This window comes from Cydia pomonella, chromosome 6 (genome assembly GCF_033807575.1).
Source record: "Cydia pomonella isolate Wapato2018A chromosome 6, ilCydPomo1, whole genome shotgun sequence".
In the NCBI taxonomy this organism is placed as follows: domain Eukaryota; kingdom Metazoa; phylum Arthropoda; class Insecta; order Lepidoptera; family Tortricidae; genus Cydia; species Cydia pomonella.
In genome coordinates, this window is record NC_084708.1 from 21,417,743 (window position 1) to 21,436,175 (window position 18,433).

Sequence of the window (18,433 nt, forward strand, 5' to 3'; positions counted from 1 at the left end):
ATTTTCTGTCTGTGATAATGATGTCAGTAAGAGCTACGTGTCCCGCCCATCTCTGGTAAAAACGCAGCCTAAATTAACAAAATTGACTATTGTAATTTCTATTATATTACTATTATTAACTTTTCAAAAAGTATCGTTTAGTGAAGTGATGTTGATGACGGAGAAGCAAGTATTTCATGTTTGGCGTCTAGCTATTTGTTAACTTTTAAATTAATGAATTAATGAAAATACAGTTGTATTCAGCTTTTTAGGGTTCCGTAGCCAAATGGCATAAAACGGAACCCTTATAGTTTCGCCATGCCCGTCTGTCTGTCTGTCTGTCTGTCTGTCTGTCTGTCTGTCTGTCCGAGGCTTTGCTCCGTGGTCGTTAGTGCTAGAAAGCTGAAATTTGGCATGGATATATAAATCAATAAAGCCGACAAAGTCATACAATAAAATCTAAAAATTTAATTTTTTTTAGGGTACCCTACCCTACACGTAAAGTGGGGGTGAAATTTTTTTTTCGCTTCAACCCTAGAGTGTGGGGTATCGTTGGAAAGGTCTTTCAAAACTAATAGGGGTTAAACTAATAGTACTAATATATTCGGAGATAATCGCTCCGAAAGAAAAAAATCAATGTGTCCCCCCCCTCTAACTTTTGAACCATAGGTCCAAAAAATATGAAAAAAATCGTGGAAGTAGAGTTTAAGAAAGACATTAAATGAAAACTATAGCGGACATGATCAGTTTAGCTGTTTTTGAGTTATCGCAAAAAGTTTTCCCTTCATAGTAAAAAGACTTATTTTAATTAGGTACTGATTATGCAAATTTGCCTATTTGTTTAACTCAGGTGAAAGGTACCGTTTCATCCCTTGGTTAACAATTTACTATACTTTAAGCTCCAGTTTAGCTTATTGTGACGGAAGAGTAACTACGGAACCCTACACTGAGCGTAGCCCGACATGCTCTTGGCCGGTTTTATTCTGTGATGAAATATTAATAGCATTATAGCATTATCCTTGTTCGTTAGTTTTTTTTACAATAATTTACAATATTTATTTATGCCCCATACTAAAATATGAAACTAAGCCCAAGAAGAAGTACGAGATGCGAGCTTTATGCAGATAATGAGTGATGACGAATAACAATAGGTACGTAATTTTATCTTATAAAGTAATAGTAAGTATTTATCAGAGAACAGTAATGGAACGTGGAGTGTTGAAATTGATAAATGTCCCTATGAGTCAGGTTCCATGTGTAATAGCTATTGATTGGGGTCAGTCTATAAATATTGAAGATATTTTTATCTCATTTCCCTCATGTCCTACAACGAGCTTTGTGTAATTATTAATGTTTCTGATATTTTTATCTAGAGCCCAGTATTTTATTTAATGTTGTTATGGAACGTTCGATTTCATTGTCTTTAAACTTACGACTTTTTGGCATATTAAATTTAATAATTGTACATAAACTTTAGTTTACCATAACGCACCAAGGACCACAGGATTCACAGGTCCTTTCGTAAGACTTGACCTGACATAAAGTTTGTGCCTTGTCGATATTATCCAACAGATTGCGTATATGGGTGACCGCTCTTAGAGTGGTTGCTAGCTGTTCGTATCTTTGCGTAAAGACACGGAACCGGGCGTGATGTGATGACCTGATGACTTAAGCATAATACCAATAGGATCTCTTTTTGTTCTCACATTAGGTTATATATTTAGCTTGAAATTTAATTACGAAGAGAAAATTGTCATAAATGGAACAGGATCGATCTTCCAGCACGAGTTGACTAAGACGAAGAGTAAGCTACTAAGAACTTACCTTTAATGTTGAGGTTGACGGAGTGCGACTGCGCGGAGCCGACGCCATTGCTGACTTCACAGGTGTATGTGCCCTTGTCGCCATTGGTCACGGGGTTGATCACCAGCGTCTTGCCGTAGTTGTCCTGAGTCACGCGACTGGATGATAAGATGTTCTGACCGTCCTTCTTCCACACGATTTGAGGGAGCGGTCTGGAAAAAACAAGTCAGTTAGACTGCTACACGAGAGATGCCGGAAATATTGTGTAGTTGCGGTCTACTAAGGAAAAACAAACTATGACAGTAGTTATTAAGTAACCTAGGAGTAATGAGCTCCCTACGTATTGCCAAAGAAACAGGTAGAATCCCTGTCCTAAGCAAGCGAAGACAAGTTCACTTTTTTAGTGTTCCAATCTTCTGTGTGCTAATAGAATGCATTTTTTTAACGAAAAATAAGAAACGTCTCACATAGCCTATGTAGACTAGAGAAAATGGCAAATAAATGTAAGATACCACTAAAATACTTTGATGGAGCTTTACAACGTTCGCGTATAAATAGTTCGTGAAAGTTAATTTTATTGAGAGTAGGCATCATAAAAAGTTATAGCTTGAATTATTGTAATTAATACGTATATAAAACTTACGTTCCGCCATATATACAATAGATCTCCGCCTTTTTCCCTCTCAGCGCGACTTCGTTTCTCCTCGTGGTGTACTGCTCTTCAGGCGGGTACTTGTTCTGCGTCGGCGATATCCCGCCAGTCTGCTTCACTTTCAGAAACACCTTGTTGCCAAGCTTGTACTCGTTTCTGAACAAGGATTTGGCAGCGCAGGTGTAAGCTAAGTTCGTGTCCTCGCTAGCGTCATAGCGCGTCACATTCGAAAACCAGAGATTGCCCTCGGGATCGAGAGTCATTCGAGAATTATTGATGGTCTTCAGCTGGCCCTGGTCGCCTTGCAACATCCAGTAGACGTTGGGTTTGGGCCAGCCGTCAGGCGGGTGGCAGGTCAATTTGAACGGGCGGCCTTCTTGGGCGGTGAGCAGTTTCTGTGCGCCGTCGCCGGTATCCTTAAACGAATTCAGCTCGGCTTTCCGTACGAAGACCGAGTTGGATGTGGCCGTGCCCCACTCGTTGTAGGCGAAGCACTGGTACTGGCCCATGTCCTCGTCTTTGGGCTTGCTGACGACTAGAGAGCCCCGGCCGGGCTGTTGCGACATTCGGTCGGCATAACTGGCATATTCGAAGGGTTTACCGTTTTTCACCCATCTGTACCTGTTGGAGACAAAAGGATTTGGTTAAACAAAGGTTTAAACAATCTAAATGTAGGTTATTTAGTGACTTGTAGACAATGGGACGTGTAAGATGCCTCACTCAATACGTAGGGACACTAAGAATAGATATGCTCGAGGGCATACACTCACTAATTAGCTGCCTAGCTTCGTGGGTGTGGTATGAGTGAGGATTGCACGTGCAATTTGCAACATTGGTGTTTATATGATCGAGATCAAATGTAGCGAGTATAATTTTCTTGTGGACTGCAGTTATTACGGGACCTATAACCAAAATCGCATAAGAACCGTGACAAGGGGCCCATTTCTCGAACGGTATTAGACTAATATTATTAGTCCACGAACTGCCAAGTCGTATGGATTACCACGGCAACAGAATAATAAAATATAAGACTAATACCGTTCGAGAAATGGGCCCACGGTTGGGTCTAGTTGTCTAATTACACTCAGGAGGTATTTCATTGCTCTTGACTGTAGTTCAACGTACGGTGCTTCTAGCTAGTTTGTATTTGTAGAGTATGCATTTCGTATATATATTTCAATATTCTTTGCCTAGTATACACGCATTTAAATTACCTACGCACGAACATACCCACATGGTTTAAGGACTACCCATGTGTTTTTGGTTGCCCACAAAATCGATCTATACATTTGAAAAACCATAAGTAAGCTGAATTTGTGTGGCGTTAGCTACCTAAGAATACCTATGAACTAATCATACCTTAGGCACGTGAATAATCAAAACGCATAATTTTCTAGTTTGTAATCCTGGCAGCAAGCGCTCGGGAATATCATTGATGTTAATGGCATTGAGGATACCCTTCCTAATGCTAACACGAAGCGACGTGTTTTATTAGATTTTAAATGACAGTTGAGGCCTTCTGTGTCCCAGTAGCAGCGTAAGTGTCTAATTTATGATCAATGGCTCGGTGGGCGACCAGGACCTTCGGAGCATCTTAATAGTGATCAGCTAATAGTGATAGTGGGGGCAGTGCGCCTCACTTCGCCAGGTCGTGTCGCCAGGGTCCTACGGTACAGAACAGACGTATGTAGACTCCTAACATATTTAAGTTATTCAATTTATTTTTAATAGCCTACATTGTGTCCCACTGCTGGGCAAAGGCATCCCCTGTCTTCTGCCACTCGTCACGGCTTTGTGCATGCTCCCGCCAGTCGCCACAAAATGAGTCCAGGTCGTCTCGCCATCTCGTTTTTGGCCTGCCTCTGCCAAGGGCAAGGATCTGTGGTGCCCATTCGGTCATTATTTAAGTTATTCCCTTACTAGTTTTAATTTCATATATTAGGACAATACCGAATGGACACTTACTGAGTATTTGTAACTTAATTAATTTTGATTGTGAATAAACGATATCCAATAATATTTATATTGGGCGGAACCATGTAAGTTCAGAAGCCTACAAACAGTTTATAGAAAAAAAACACAAGATAAAAAGAGGAAAACAAGCAACAGGTTATCAACAAACCTAATACATTTAGGTTAACACCAGAATTCTTCATAAAAATATATCAAGCCCCAGGTTATTTGCATAAAGATAAAAGTTAATTAGATTCCTTCAGAAATATAGCGTTTGTTTTAATATTTAAATTTTACGGGTTACATCAACAAAGCTTTATAAAATATTTAATTAAACTTTGTCTGACGAATTATGCCGATGAAATTGAGTTTTTAATATTCTATTCGTCTTTCTACTTTATATTACTCGTAAGTAGGTAGTAGGTACGTCGAAATAAATGGTTGTAAGTTTAATGAGACACCAACCTACTCACACATTTGTTTAACCAATAATATAGTTTATCGTAGAACATTGATAATCAATTGTCCACGAAAAGGCATGTATTGATTGACAACTATAATGTCATATTCATATGCACCGTTATCTGAGTACTTGGTTAGCTGTTTTGAACATATTTTCTCGAATTTGTACCCTTTCTTTCTTCCTCGCGTTGTCCCGGCATATTGCCACGGCTCATGGGAGCCTGGGGTCCGCTTGACAACTAATCCCAAGATTTGGCGTAGGCACTAGTTTTTACGAAAGCGACTGCCATCTGACCTTCTAACCCAGAGGGTAAACTAGGCCTCCAGAGGGTAATTTGTACCCTACCGAGATTTAATGGTGATGAAAACTAACCCATATATTCCCATTGGGTCGTTTTCGACCCACTGAATAAAACTCACTCCTACACATTAAAATTAGTAGGAGAGAGCCTGTAACATCAAGGATTGCAGACCAACAACTAGTTCTGAGCATATATGGGCGAAAAGCGTGCCAAGTTTAGTGACTACTTTGTTGACTTTCAAACCAATTCCTTATCCGACGTTGAATTTTGTAACCGGAACTCGCACAGAAATGACGATGGAATAGTTCCATGCTGCAAGTTTAGTCAAACATATCCAGAGGACTAAACTCCTTCCTCCTGATTGACCTACAAATATCCAGTGTGAGTGAATAGGTCATGCTATAAATATACGGTACGTAGGGGGCTACGCTACATATAAGTCCTGTTTCGTGTTTAGAATAATGTAACATTCCTAGTGCAAATGCGGTTTAATAATTATATACATTTTATGGTACATAATTATTTGAAAAAAAGAAAATGTATAATTTCTCAAAATAAACCTAGACCTATGAAAATTGAATGTAACGAGCTCAAGGAACAAGCTTATTATTAGTGCTAAAGATAATTTATTAATTATATGTGTATGACCAATGTCCCCTTAGAATATTTATTCATTTATTTGTAGTACATGTGGTTTTACAATTTAATAACTTAATAAATTTCCTTCTTCATAATAAGTATTTAGCGAAATTATGTTTGACTTGTCGGTGAAATAATTGACTAGAAATTTGATTACATATTTCTGACACGCCTTGCGAGTTAAGCGTACAGCGCGAAAATCTAAAAACCGCGTTATAGCGAATCCGCGTTATCCGGGGTCGCGTAAAGCGGGGTATTACTGTATTCAATTCCAAAAAACAAAATCTAAGGAGTTGAACCAACTTTGAAATTAATGTTGTATTTTGTCAAAGTCGGATCAGAAATAAACGCCTAATAGGAAGCCGATCCCATGGTAGTATTGAATCCGAGTATCAATGAATCACACGAGAGATAAAAATACGCATATTTATGGTAATCAATACGGCTATTATTGCTGCTGACATATCAACATGCAAACGGAAGGCACACTCAATAAGTGACATCATTCAGACCCAGTCCAAGTGAGATGACCAGATGACTGCTTGAGTTGACTCATGTATAACGAAAACATCAGTAAAAGTCAGAATAGTTATTATGATTAGGTACCACATTTGAGTTGTTAGGTATAGGTAGGTCCTAATTTAAATAATATATTAATATATAGGGACTTTACAATGTGTAATAAGACTAATAAGTGTGTAATTAATCAACGCTTGTGGTAAAGCCTATATTTGCTATTGTTATATTGTGTGTAACAAAATGGGGTTTAGATAACTACAAACAATGGAATAAATTAAATTAAAACGATATTTAATGTGGTATTGTGGTTATGCTTTGTGTTGCATTTCAGAGGGGAGTTTTTTTAGGAACGCATACTAATTAATCAAGTGGAATGACTATTGGTAATCCTTTTTGCATTGAGACAAGACCTATAAATAATAAATAAATATTATAGGACATTATTACACAAATCGACTAAGTCACACAGCAAGCTCAATAAGGCTTGTGTGTGTTGTAACCTATAACTGGTTACATTATTGTAATTAATACTTGAAGCCACACTTAGTATGTAGATAAAAACAATTTTGAACAAAACAAAGTACAACACAAACAAACAACAAACAAGGCGAAGCAAACGATGTGACAGCACACGCCACTGTAAAGAAAATATGGCTACATATGAGCCAATACTGCCAATATCCGAATTTTGGTGTAAATATACTGGGTCTGTCTATAAAGTCGACCATATAAACAGCTACTACAGTTTATCTAAAGGTTTTTGTCGTCATTATAATTAGACGAAGTAGAATTCATTGTTTGTGAAGCACTCGTGACGAGTAAGAGTAATTAAAGACTTGACTTCACCACTTAAAAAATAAAACAATCCTGTATTCGCTTCAATGGAGAACTACAGAACTCATTAATTATTAAATATGAATGTGTTTTAGGCTGTAGAATGTAGAACTTCAAAATCTAAATTCTGTTTGGGTTCAAATCGAAGTACTCGTATTATGAAAGGGCGCGCGGTTGTTTTATGCGATAAATGCAGCGTTGAACGCATGCGATCAACGGAATGTATGAAAAATGACAATGCGCTTACCGCTGCGATTACCGCGTAAAACAATGTATATGGTCATTAGATTCTTCTTCTTCGTTGCGTTGTCCCGGCATTTTGCCACGGGTCATGGGAGCCTGGGGTCCGCTTGACAACTAATCCCAAGATTTGGCGTAGGCACTAGTTTTTACGAAAGCGACTGCCATCCAACCCAGAGGGTAAACTAGGCCTTGTTGGGAATAGTCCGGTTTCCTCACGATGTTTTCCTTCACCGAAAAGCAACTGATAAATATCAAATGATATTTCGTACATAAGTTCTGAAAAGCTCATATGTACGAGCCGGGGTTTGAACCCGCGACCTCCGGATTGCAAGTCATCAAGATATGGTCATTAGATTAGGTATCTGATGTAAAATGGGTGTGCGGCAAACGCATCGCGTTTAATGCCGCGTTTATCGCATAATACAACCGCGCGTTTTAATCGGACTTAAGGGCAGATGGTATAGGCCAACAGTTGACTGACTGGCTGTTAATTAAGAGCCATATGTGCATTGTGCACTTCGATCGATCAGTCCCAAAAAGAGGTGGAGTTAGGAATTTTGGACCATTTTACCCATACTAATATATAACAAATCCTAAAACTTAAATTTCACTAGATGGTGGTCGTACATACATGACCATCTCTTTTGATTTTCCACAACATATTTCACAGTGATGTTTAACGTAATTAGACTCGCACTTGGCCGGTTTTCGCATGTCAACGACTTGTTATCTCGACGCAATCTCGCTAAGCCGAGCTGTTTGCAAAACTAAGTGCAGTCGAGAGGCGACACTCGACACCGTAACGTACGTAAAGCCACGCCATGGCTCCCCTGTGACGATGAACTAACATGTCATACATAATGTCGTTGCTTAATCCTTTGACCGCTACACCCTGGTTTTGAAAAATGTGCCCAAGTCGCAAACCATAAACATTCAATGTTGTTATCTGAACTGTAGATGAATACATGCGTTTAAAAGTCTATTAAAAACAAATTATTTTTACAGATTGTATGTACCTATTTATTATAATTTATTTATTATTCACTTCATGGCGCTGAAAGTAGGCTTCCACGTATGGCGTGTCCTTGTTACGTAAAGGGTTAAACACAGACACAATGGACCCCAATTTATATACAATAAACTTACATACAACGTTATATTAAAATTAAAATTTATTTCAAGCTATTTGGCTCATATTTGTACAATATTTACACAACACACACATTATAATAGAAATAGACAGTAAAGAATTACTACACTAAAATATACAATAAAGTTACAAATTATATTATGTGATAAAAGGAGTCAGAGCCGCTTGGCCAACGTAGAAGGCTGTTTTGATCAGTCCCTGAAATTTGATGTATTTACTAAGTATTTAGTAGTTGAGAGAAAACAGAGGTAATATTACATTAAACGTAATATTACCGGCGGAAAATAAGTTCCCTATATACATTACTAAATTATTCGTTAGTAGATCGAGTAACTTTGTATAAATTATTCATCTGCCTTCCTGATCCTTTATATCCTTGCTGAATGTCTGAGCGTGAGTCAGCAAGTGTGTCATCAGGTCATAAAATATCATTGAAGCTGCTGGATATTTAAACCAGCACAACAGCAAAGTAATTTTTTTTGTCAAAATAAATTATTTTTGGTACAAGCTTTTATGGCTGGTTGTACTTTTCTTTCCACAGGCAACTAATGCTCATCGAGACAATTCTAAAAACCCCAAACACAATTAGGTTGCGTTGTTTTATCATAGAGTTCCTATGGCCACCTCCTGTCTCCATCATCAGATCGGATCGATGGTACCATAATATTGCATTGTCACCTAAATTACATATGTATGCAAATTTTCAGCTTCAGCGGAAACCGGGAAGTGGATCAAATTTAACTTGCAAAATTAGACCCGTACAATCATACATTGCAATTTAAATTGAAAGCTTGTAAATACTACATAATTATATTTATCAAACCAGTTGTTATGAAAAAGACGCATCAAATATACGGCACAAAAGTGATGAGTTTTCAGCCCGCTGCCGCAATCGCGGGGATTTAAAGTAAACAAAAGTTAAATGAAACTTTTGTTGACACGCAGTCATTTCTGTTCGGTGCACCTTTGTTTGAAGGGTAGCCCCCCGTTGTCAATGCGAATCGCCTTTGTGGTTTCTGTTTGTTTACGCTGACTCAAATTTATTATAGTGTGCTTTTCGATAAAAATAAAAGGATGACGATATTGTACTAGTGGTAAATAATAAAACGAGTGACTATTGTTTCTTTATTAATAAATATTTATGCAATAATTATTTACCACACTAGTCCTTTTCCTTTAAAAATAGAACATATTATTGTTATTGCTGTTAACATTAATTATTCTTCGGTTAAAATGCAAAATGCTAACTCCCATTGTGAAATTCGATAGTACCCAACAAACGTTACAATCCTATATAAGTATAGATCTGGCTATTAGTCAAATGAAATACCTAAGCTTTTATTCATAGAAGGTTGATAAATTCAACATTATTCTAAATTTAGAATTCTGTTCGGGTCCCACTCCCAAGGCACCCTATGATTGGTTCGTATTAGAGAATGCCATTTATCATTATTATTAGGGGGCCCTCCAACTATTTAATGATGAACAGCAATAAGCATTGCAAAAAACGTTTGTGCTGCTCCATCTAAATTTGGTGAACAAGCTTTGACTGATAGTCATATTTTCTTAACAAATGAACATACAAATACGGACATTATCTCCAACTCCCACTATTTACGATCTTGTAACAAGCGCGAAGGACATACGCATAAAAAACACCAATGTGTTTAATCGTTGACATTATGTCATAGTTATTTTTACGGGCATGATATCAATGCCATTGACCTTTTATGCCCGCGCGGTTACTTGCTCGGTCCTACTTGACCCACTTGGCTTTTACTTGGTTTTCATATTATATCATGTAGTTGACATGGTTGCATTATCAGCATGTCTAGTATTTTATCTTGTTACAAGAAACAGGGCGTCAGCGGATATATGTCGAAGTAATTTAAACGACAGGGTATTAAAACGGTCCGCTGGTTTAATAAGCCACTGGCCGTAATCAAGACTTTCCGCTAAGTAATGTAAGTATAAAATATATCAGTAATAAGAGAATATATGTATAGCATGCGTATTATCAGATATACAATAATTGATAAGGAAAGCTTCACTAAACTCATCATCATCAGTAGTCATAATAACATATAGAACATGAAAATGTATAACGTGTGCCCCGTAAATGTACGAGTCTTAAGTTTTTAACATACCTACTGAATATTTTAAAGTTAAGAAGGTATACAGGCATGGACAAGTTGGACTCGCACTACCGATAAGTAATGTTAGTCATATATCATATATTCAGGCACATACAACACACGTAAAGGTGTCAGACGACGGCCTTGCACGCCCACTTCAATGAGCCGTAATCAATCTGGTCATAGTCAAATTTTAAATTAAAGGTGCATTCAACGTTCTACAAATAAACATACTACGTCTTATTTGCATATTTAATATTCCTATTATATTTTCTTTTAAAATAAAAAAGCAGGGCAAGCAAGTTTTGCCATTTCATATTTGAAACGTTTACAATACAATAGGCTATACTCTTCACTGCACAACTCTTCAAAGAACACTACACACAAAAGACGAGCGATGTTTTTCAGACGACCTTTGGGACGGAGACCGGAGATGTTGTCAATTGTAATAAAATTGCAGCTTGTAGACGTTACTTCCTATTTTCCGGATAACTTAACTTTTACAGGAAACAAATGACAACGTATTTAAAAATTATTTAAATAAACTGCTGCAAGAAAAATGTTATTATACCATTGAAGAATATTTGAATGATGACACTTTGCAAAACTAAAATCAAAAGAACATCACTATTATTTCATTTAAGTTTAAATTATATTTTTTATTTTATTTATTTTTTCATTTTATTATTGGCTATTATTAAGCTTTTATGATAATTAATTATACAAATCATAAAATATCTGAGAAATGCCGCATGAATCCAATTTAATTTAGATTTCCATAATTATAATGAATTTACAATGTATTCTAAAATGATGTAATGACAAGTTTAGTTTAGTTTATTATTTGTAAATAGTCACCACTAGTATTAAGATTATTGCCATGCCCTAACAGGGTGTCATGTACCGACTATGTAATGTTTTAATACCATCCTATATACAAATGAACATGGACGCAAAAAAATATATGAAATGAAATGAAACTTATATTATGTAACAAGTTTCACTATTCCCGAATTCATTTAACGTATTTACTTTTATACTAGTTTTATTTTTAGACTATTTTACTACAGGCGATAAATAGTAGCAAGTCGTTCGTAACCCAAAAATACATTACAGTTTCGGTTGAATAACCTCAATTTCGCTTTCACGTTCAATGAATGAATTATCGAGTAAAAAGCTGCTTTTGTGTCTAAGTTATGATGAATCCCACAACTTTTACAACTTTTTATGACTTGTAGTTTTTTAAAAACCGTGTGCACACTTGCACATAATATTTTGCTGTGTTAGATGTAATCTTAAATTTTAAGTTTTATATTTATTATGTTGTTATTCCCAAATACGCGATAATCCGAATTTTGCCAATATAAGTAGTCGATTCATATATTTATGATAAAATATTTAATAAATTTTGCATCTTAAATTTGGAAGTATGTAGGAACCTACGAAAAAAGTGGAATTATAGTCCACCCATAGTCCACCTGCAGAGATAGGCTACGTTGTTGTAACTTATTTTGGTGCGATAAATTATTTTCAGGGAGGGCGATGAAAAATACGACTTGGCCCTCCCAAATATTTGACTATAGGATAGTCAGCGTATTTGAAGTGAGAACAGATGAGTTTTTGTAATATCTCCATTGGGAACAACTATGACAACACCCTAAGAAATCAGGTTGATTTTCTTAATGTTTTTCTTTTCGTAAAAACCGATACGGGCCGAGTACTGAGCAGGTGTCGATATGAACAAGTCTTGAGCAAATCTTACACGGGTGATTTGGACAGAGTTCACTGAATATTTGTAAATCCTGGCTAGTTAGTAAGTTAACTGTGTTGCTGTTGGTACAACGCGACGATAAAAACATATGTATATAGAAATAACAACTCCTAATAAACAAGTATAGTAATGATTCCACAGAAGCGCTGGTGGCCTAGCGGTAAGAGCAGACAACTTGCAATCCGGAGGTCGCGGGTTCAAACCGCGGCTTTTAAGTCGTACCAATGAATTTTTCAAAACGAATGTACGAAATATCATTTGATATTTACCAGACGCTTTTCGGTAAAGGAAAACATGGTGAGGAAACCGGACTAATCCCAATAAGCCCTAGTTCTAGGTCAGACGGCAGCCGCTTTCGTAAAAACTAGTGCCTACGCTAATTCTTGGGGTTTGTTACCAAGCGGACCCCAAGCTCCCATGAACGCGAGGAAGAAGAAATACCGATTCCACAAATATATTTAAGCGCTTATTATTAAACAAGGGGCACCAGTTTGTGGGCAGGTAGTGTCGTCTAGGGCACCTAGAGTAAACCCGTCATCGTCTTATAAGGGTCCTCACTACTCTGCTTTCAGGAATACGAAGAATTCATTCTTACGTTACGACGGTTGAGAAATCCGTCTGGCAGACATGCGGGCTAGCTAACAAGATTATAGGGCGAGTGTCGGGTTGCAGGCGCCTTTCTTGAAACTTTACGCCCAACCCCGTTTTCACCAAGACTTATTAACTGTATATCACACAGTATATTATTCTGTCTATAATTTATGGTTCAAACGTGCAAAGAAGAGAGACGGAGAGTGACATTTGTAAGACGAAGTCTAAAACAGAATCCTAGGTTCGTAATTTAATGAATATTGCTAAAAAACTAGCTATAGTCGAGCTAACGTTTCAGGTGAACCTTTTTTCTATCCACCAGCCAAAAAGTTTGTCTAAAATAGCCCTACGCACGAAAAGCATCTTTACGGTCTTTTAAAACAACTCAAAAGTAAAAATCTTCCCTCTCGAATAATAAATAGCCTTTCAAGGAAATGGGAGATCGGTATTTCGCCTATAATATATACATCATTGCATATGGAATGGAGCGCCAGACATTGAATGAGGCGAACTATCAATCAAGACTATGCGTAATCGGATGTATATTTCTATAGATATACTACACTCTACAGAGATGCGAATATCTTCACGTTTTGGGTCAGCATCAGGGGCGTAGCTACCGCCGTATCTGCCGTATCAATTATACGGGGCCCCCGGGCCACGGGGGCCCCCAACGTACGTTTTTGTGAGAAATCTTTACCCTTCCTAAGGGCCCCCAAACAAATTTTTATACGGGGCCCCGCCAAGGCACGCTACGCCACTGGTCAGCATGTTTCCAATTAAATTCATTTCATAATACCTAATGTCAAACCATTTTTACGTCTTACAAGAAATTACAGGATACAAGCACACTTAGCTCTCAGACCATATTTGTGGCAGTTAAAGTTTTATTTGCATTATAATTTACAATCTCATAAATACCAAGACCACAGGATGAGCTAATGTCACCGAATTAAGCACTCACACTCTTCCGGGAAAACACTGCAATTTTAGACTTTACAATATCAAAATAAAGTTTACAATGGATTAACGCTAACTTCATCCGTCCAGTACTAATAGGGAAACTCTTAAATAACCATAATTGGATCTTATGCCTTTACAATAAGGTTTAAGAAAAGTCAGTTATCAACGTGGGAGATGCTACAAGAAGCGGAGTTAAGCAATCATCATCTGAAGTTAACCATAGTTTATGGGCTCATTGTTTAAATAATTGTGTCAACGAACTGCGGTTAGGATTGAATGGCGCCTTGCCAGACTGTGATGTACCGATTTTGGCACTAGAACTTGCCACAGTTTGTTAACTGATACGAAGTCGTTACTGAGGTTTTATTGCAAGTTAACAGCAGTTCACCGCAGGAACTTTTACTAGTACCTATTCATGCCTTTCGTAAGTATAGCCCTTTAACAGACAAACTTCGATTTTATATGGCAAAAATGACCACTGTGTTTTTAAACTTCATTTCAAAATGGCAGGGTTCAATTTTCCGTAATTTCTGATACTCGTCTGACCGTTAAAGGGATAGAGACTCGACAATATTTATTTTTTTAAACTTCATCGCACACAATGCGACAATGTGTAAATGGTCCACTTAATGCCAAATGACATTCTCTACCAGTCAACCATAGGAGGGTATCCTGAACAGCAAACATTGTTAAAAACGAAATCTTTCCTTCTTTCGATTGTTGTTAATGAATGTTATGAAACTCGGTTGCGCGACTTTTAAAGTACAAATAAAAGTGCGATAACGTGAAATACCGGTTAAATTGTACGAAAAATTACCGTCCATCGTTCACGGTCTTGGTGAAGGATTACCTAAAGTTTTAATATTCACAGACTCGTGTTGTTGACTTGCGAAAAACCGACGCCGCTCTCAAGGACATTGTATGCAATAAATAGCGCAAAACAAATGTATACATTTTTTAACGTTTCTGTTATACTGAACTTGGTGCCTAATAAATATGTTACATGTTGCAGATCATCAGATCTGCAACATGTAACATTACACCAGTTAGGCGGTGCCTTAAATCTTAGTTATCAATTTAGATATAATTTTGTATTTAAATAAATCCATAGTGGAATCCTTATACTCCGATACGATTAATACGTTACGTATTAGAAGTCGTATCGCGGCCAAATCTAGTAACAATAAATCGGTCTGAAGCGGACACATAAAGTATAATCGCGTGCATGAATGGATGACATTTTTCGTAAGCGTTGCTCCGTTACCATAAATAAGCTCAAGGACAAGACTGGGCACATTATAACCGCCTTTTATGGTCAGTAATTGATCATTTTGAGCACTCCAGCACACTTAATTATAGGTACTTGGTTAATAAGATGATTCAAATTTTGAATAAATAAAGATGGACTATATATTTATCGCTTGGTAAAGACAAGGTAGAAAAAGGCTAAACGATCGCCCTAAGGTCACTTTTATCAAGATACGACACATGCATAGAATCGGAGCCCAAGCTGAATATTTTCCTGTATAAGCGATTTCCACCACAACTATATGCAGCTTAAAACTGCAAAATGGTTTCCGATTTTTTAGAGAACAACGGCAATAAACATCTCGACATTGGCTCTAAAGGGGCCGTTCCAATATTTTGTCTGATTGTTGGTACGTCTTCGTATTTAAGGCAGGAAGTCAACTGGAAAGCTAGACTGAACAAGGGCACTTACTAAACACTCGATGAGTAAGGGCTTGTCGGCCTCGCCGGGCTGCGCCATCATGAACAGTTGCTCCATCGTGCACTATCCGCTTCACTATCCGCGTCGGCGTCACTGTAGACCAAGTTCTAAGTAATTACACTTACTGTGGCGCGGGCTCGCCCTCGGCCTCGCACTCAATGATGAAGGGCTTATCGGCCTCGCCGGGCTGCGCCACCATGAACAGCTGCTCCTCCATTGTGGGCTGTTTCACTATCCGCGGCGGCGACGTCACTGCCGACAAACATCAGACATGAACGAATAACCACGCCATCAAAGTAAACTTTAATGTAACGCCAAAACTAAAAAGCTATTGATAGGTAACGATGAAAATCGAAGTTTCGTGGCAGTACATTTATGTAGTTCTTGCAAATTCAAGCATTAGACATGGAAACAGGGGCGTATTTTAATATTTGGTGCCCTGGGCCAGTGTGCCGCATTCAAGTCATTGCAACTCTCTGTAAGATTTATGAGGGAAGCAAGGCTTGGAACCGGTTTTTTCTTCGTACAAAAAATACCGGTATTATTACATTCTTTTTCGTTCTTTGGTTTATTATTTCATTTTTAATGGGACTATCTAATAATGCGAAGTTGTTACCTAAATACATGATCCAGTCCTACGTAAAGAGTATAAAATAATTTAAAATATTGGGCTATTTCGGGATTTAAAAATAAACCGGTTCCGAGCCCTGGAGGGAAGTTATTGACAAGTGTCTTGGTCACTTTGATAACTTGGTGAGTAAGCACTTAAGAAATTTTATTTTTGTTTACTTGACTCTTGTGAGTGGATATCCATCATCATCATCAGAGGGCCTGGATAGACATAAGAGACTTAAATTCCTCTTGAGGCAGATAACTTTTTATTTGCTGCTGTATTTGAAATAATATCGCGTTAGCGATATATATAATTACAAAATATATTAATATACAAAAATATTCATTGCCAAAGTTATGATGTAGGCTGATACAGACGGACTGCAACCCGACTGCAGCTTGTATGGGAACTGCACACCAACTGAAACATCAGTGTGCAGTTCCCATACAAGTTACAGTTGGTCTGTACCGACTGATAGACATCATGCTAGAGCTACCATAACAGAAATGATTCTAGCAATGAATTAAACCTAATATTCTGAAATTAACAAATTAGCTTCTCCAGCAAAAGCTGCTTACAATGCCTAATAATAAAAATAATGTTAGTTCTGTCAGTAAAGTTATGAAAAAAGTTAAAACAATTTATTTCTTCATGTATTCACCAAGTATTATCATTAAATATGTTATGTTTTTTATAAAGGTAGTATTTTGTATTTTTGTAACATTTAATGAGAATTCTAATTGATTGTTGATAATCTAGCTTTTTTATAATTTACGGTTATTTCATTAATTAGTGTTTGACGATAAGACATTGTAAACACTACATTTTCCTGATAGATTCTAATTGTAAATAAACTAAAAATCAGAAAACTTGGCTGCAGTGAACCAAAACATGTAAGAAACAAACCTTTTTCATTGACTAAAAGTTTTACATAGTGGTATGAAATGTGTTTTTTTTATTTTATTGACCTCTGTTTATGAGAAGATCAACTAAGAGAGAGAATATCAAAAAGCTTGAACAAGTAATATAAAATGATTTTAACATAAGATAGGTCAACAACTTCGTTTCCAGCAACATGTTTTACATTGAAAACTAAATGTGTTATGATATAACTTAGAGCCTTGGCAAGTTTCTGACCACTGACAGTTTAGAGGCAAATGCTCATGAATGCAAAACATATTATGTGATAACAATGAAGATACGTGCAAATATGCAAATACTTACATAGCGCCGAACAGTGCGCCGCGATCGCCAAAAAACATAGCAGCTTCATCGTCGTGCCCATGGTGCAGTCTTCACTCTTGTATATCTAACAAGAAACCAAACAAACTGTTAACAACACATTTCTCCGGCACACATGTTCGACACACTGGATGACCTAATCCGAATACAGCTTGCTGGTAATGACAACACCCACTAAAAATAGTATCAACAAATTCACAAAATTGCCGCCCTGTTATGACACAAACGCGTTTTCAACGACTTAATTAACAAACACCGGGCTTTTGACAATTCTAATAACACTTGTTCATTAGGAACTATTGGCGGAAAACCGAGTAATTCCTTTCTTATTCACGAAACCGTAAATCGATAATTGCATTTTTATAACAATGACACTAAATAAAGTAAACAATTTTATAATATTATATTGGTTTTTTCTCAATTATTACCTAATTTCCTGCTTTATAATAATATCATCGCGGTAAAACTAACTGAAATAAAATAACAGATTTATAGGCGGGGCCTCTGAGATTCTAGCTGTCGTTCGTTCATAAATGGTTCAATGACTGACTGGCGCGGCATAGACAAAACGTTTATGGCGTGCTATGCGGCCATGATATTAGCTCTATCTCGCTTTAGCGCAACGCATCATACATAGCTCATCTTGCTCTCGCCGTCACATAGACAAATAAACTAAACGCTGTTGACGCGTTCAAATTCATGAAATTATGTTATTACGGAATGCTACTATTACTATAACCTGGCCTTGCATTTCAGTCAGTTGAAAAAAAGCGGCAAATTGGAATACATTTTTATTATTTATTCGAAACCCAGAATCACGGTACATAACCTTGCAAGTCAGTTATTTATAAAA

General features: G+C 37.1%; 1 protein-coding gene across 3 annotated transcripts in view; it reads right to left on the reverse strand.

Annotated features, from left to right (window-relative positions):
- The window catches only part of LOC133519268 (neuroglian), a 53,621-nt gene extending 35,401 nt beyond the window's left edge, over nt 1-18,220 (reverse strand). The window contains exons 1-5 of one of the 3 annotated variants that reach the window (XM_061853279.1): nt 18,009-18,220; nt 17,563-17,647; nt 15,851-15,977; nt 2,426-3,055; nt 1,804-1,994 (exon numbers count right to left, since the gene is read on the reverse strand). In XM_061853279.1, the coding sequence (XP_061709263.1) occupies nt 1,804-1,994; nt 2,426-3,055; nt 15,851-15,977; nt 17,563-17,623 (1,009 nt within the window). In that variant the 5' untranslated portion in view covers nt 17,624-17,647; nt 18,009-18,220. The remainder of the gene's footprint in view (nt 1-1,803; nt 1,995-2,425; nt 3,056-15,850; nt 15,978-17,562; nt 17,648-18,008) is intronic. The other 2 variants (XM_061853277.1, XM_061853278.1) reach the window with 2 other exon arrangements.
- Between the last annotated feature and the right edge of the window lie 213 nt (nt 18,221-18,433).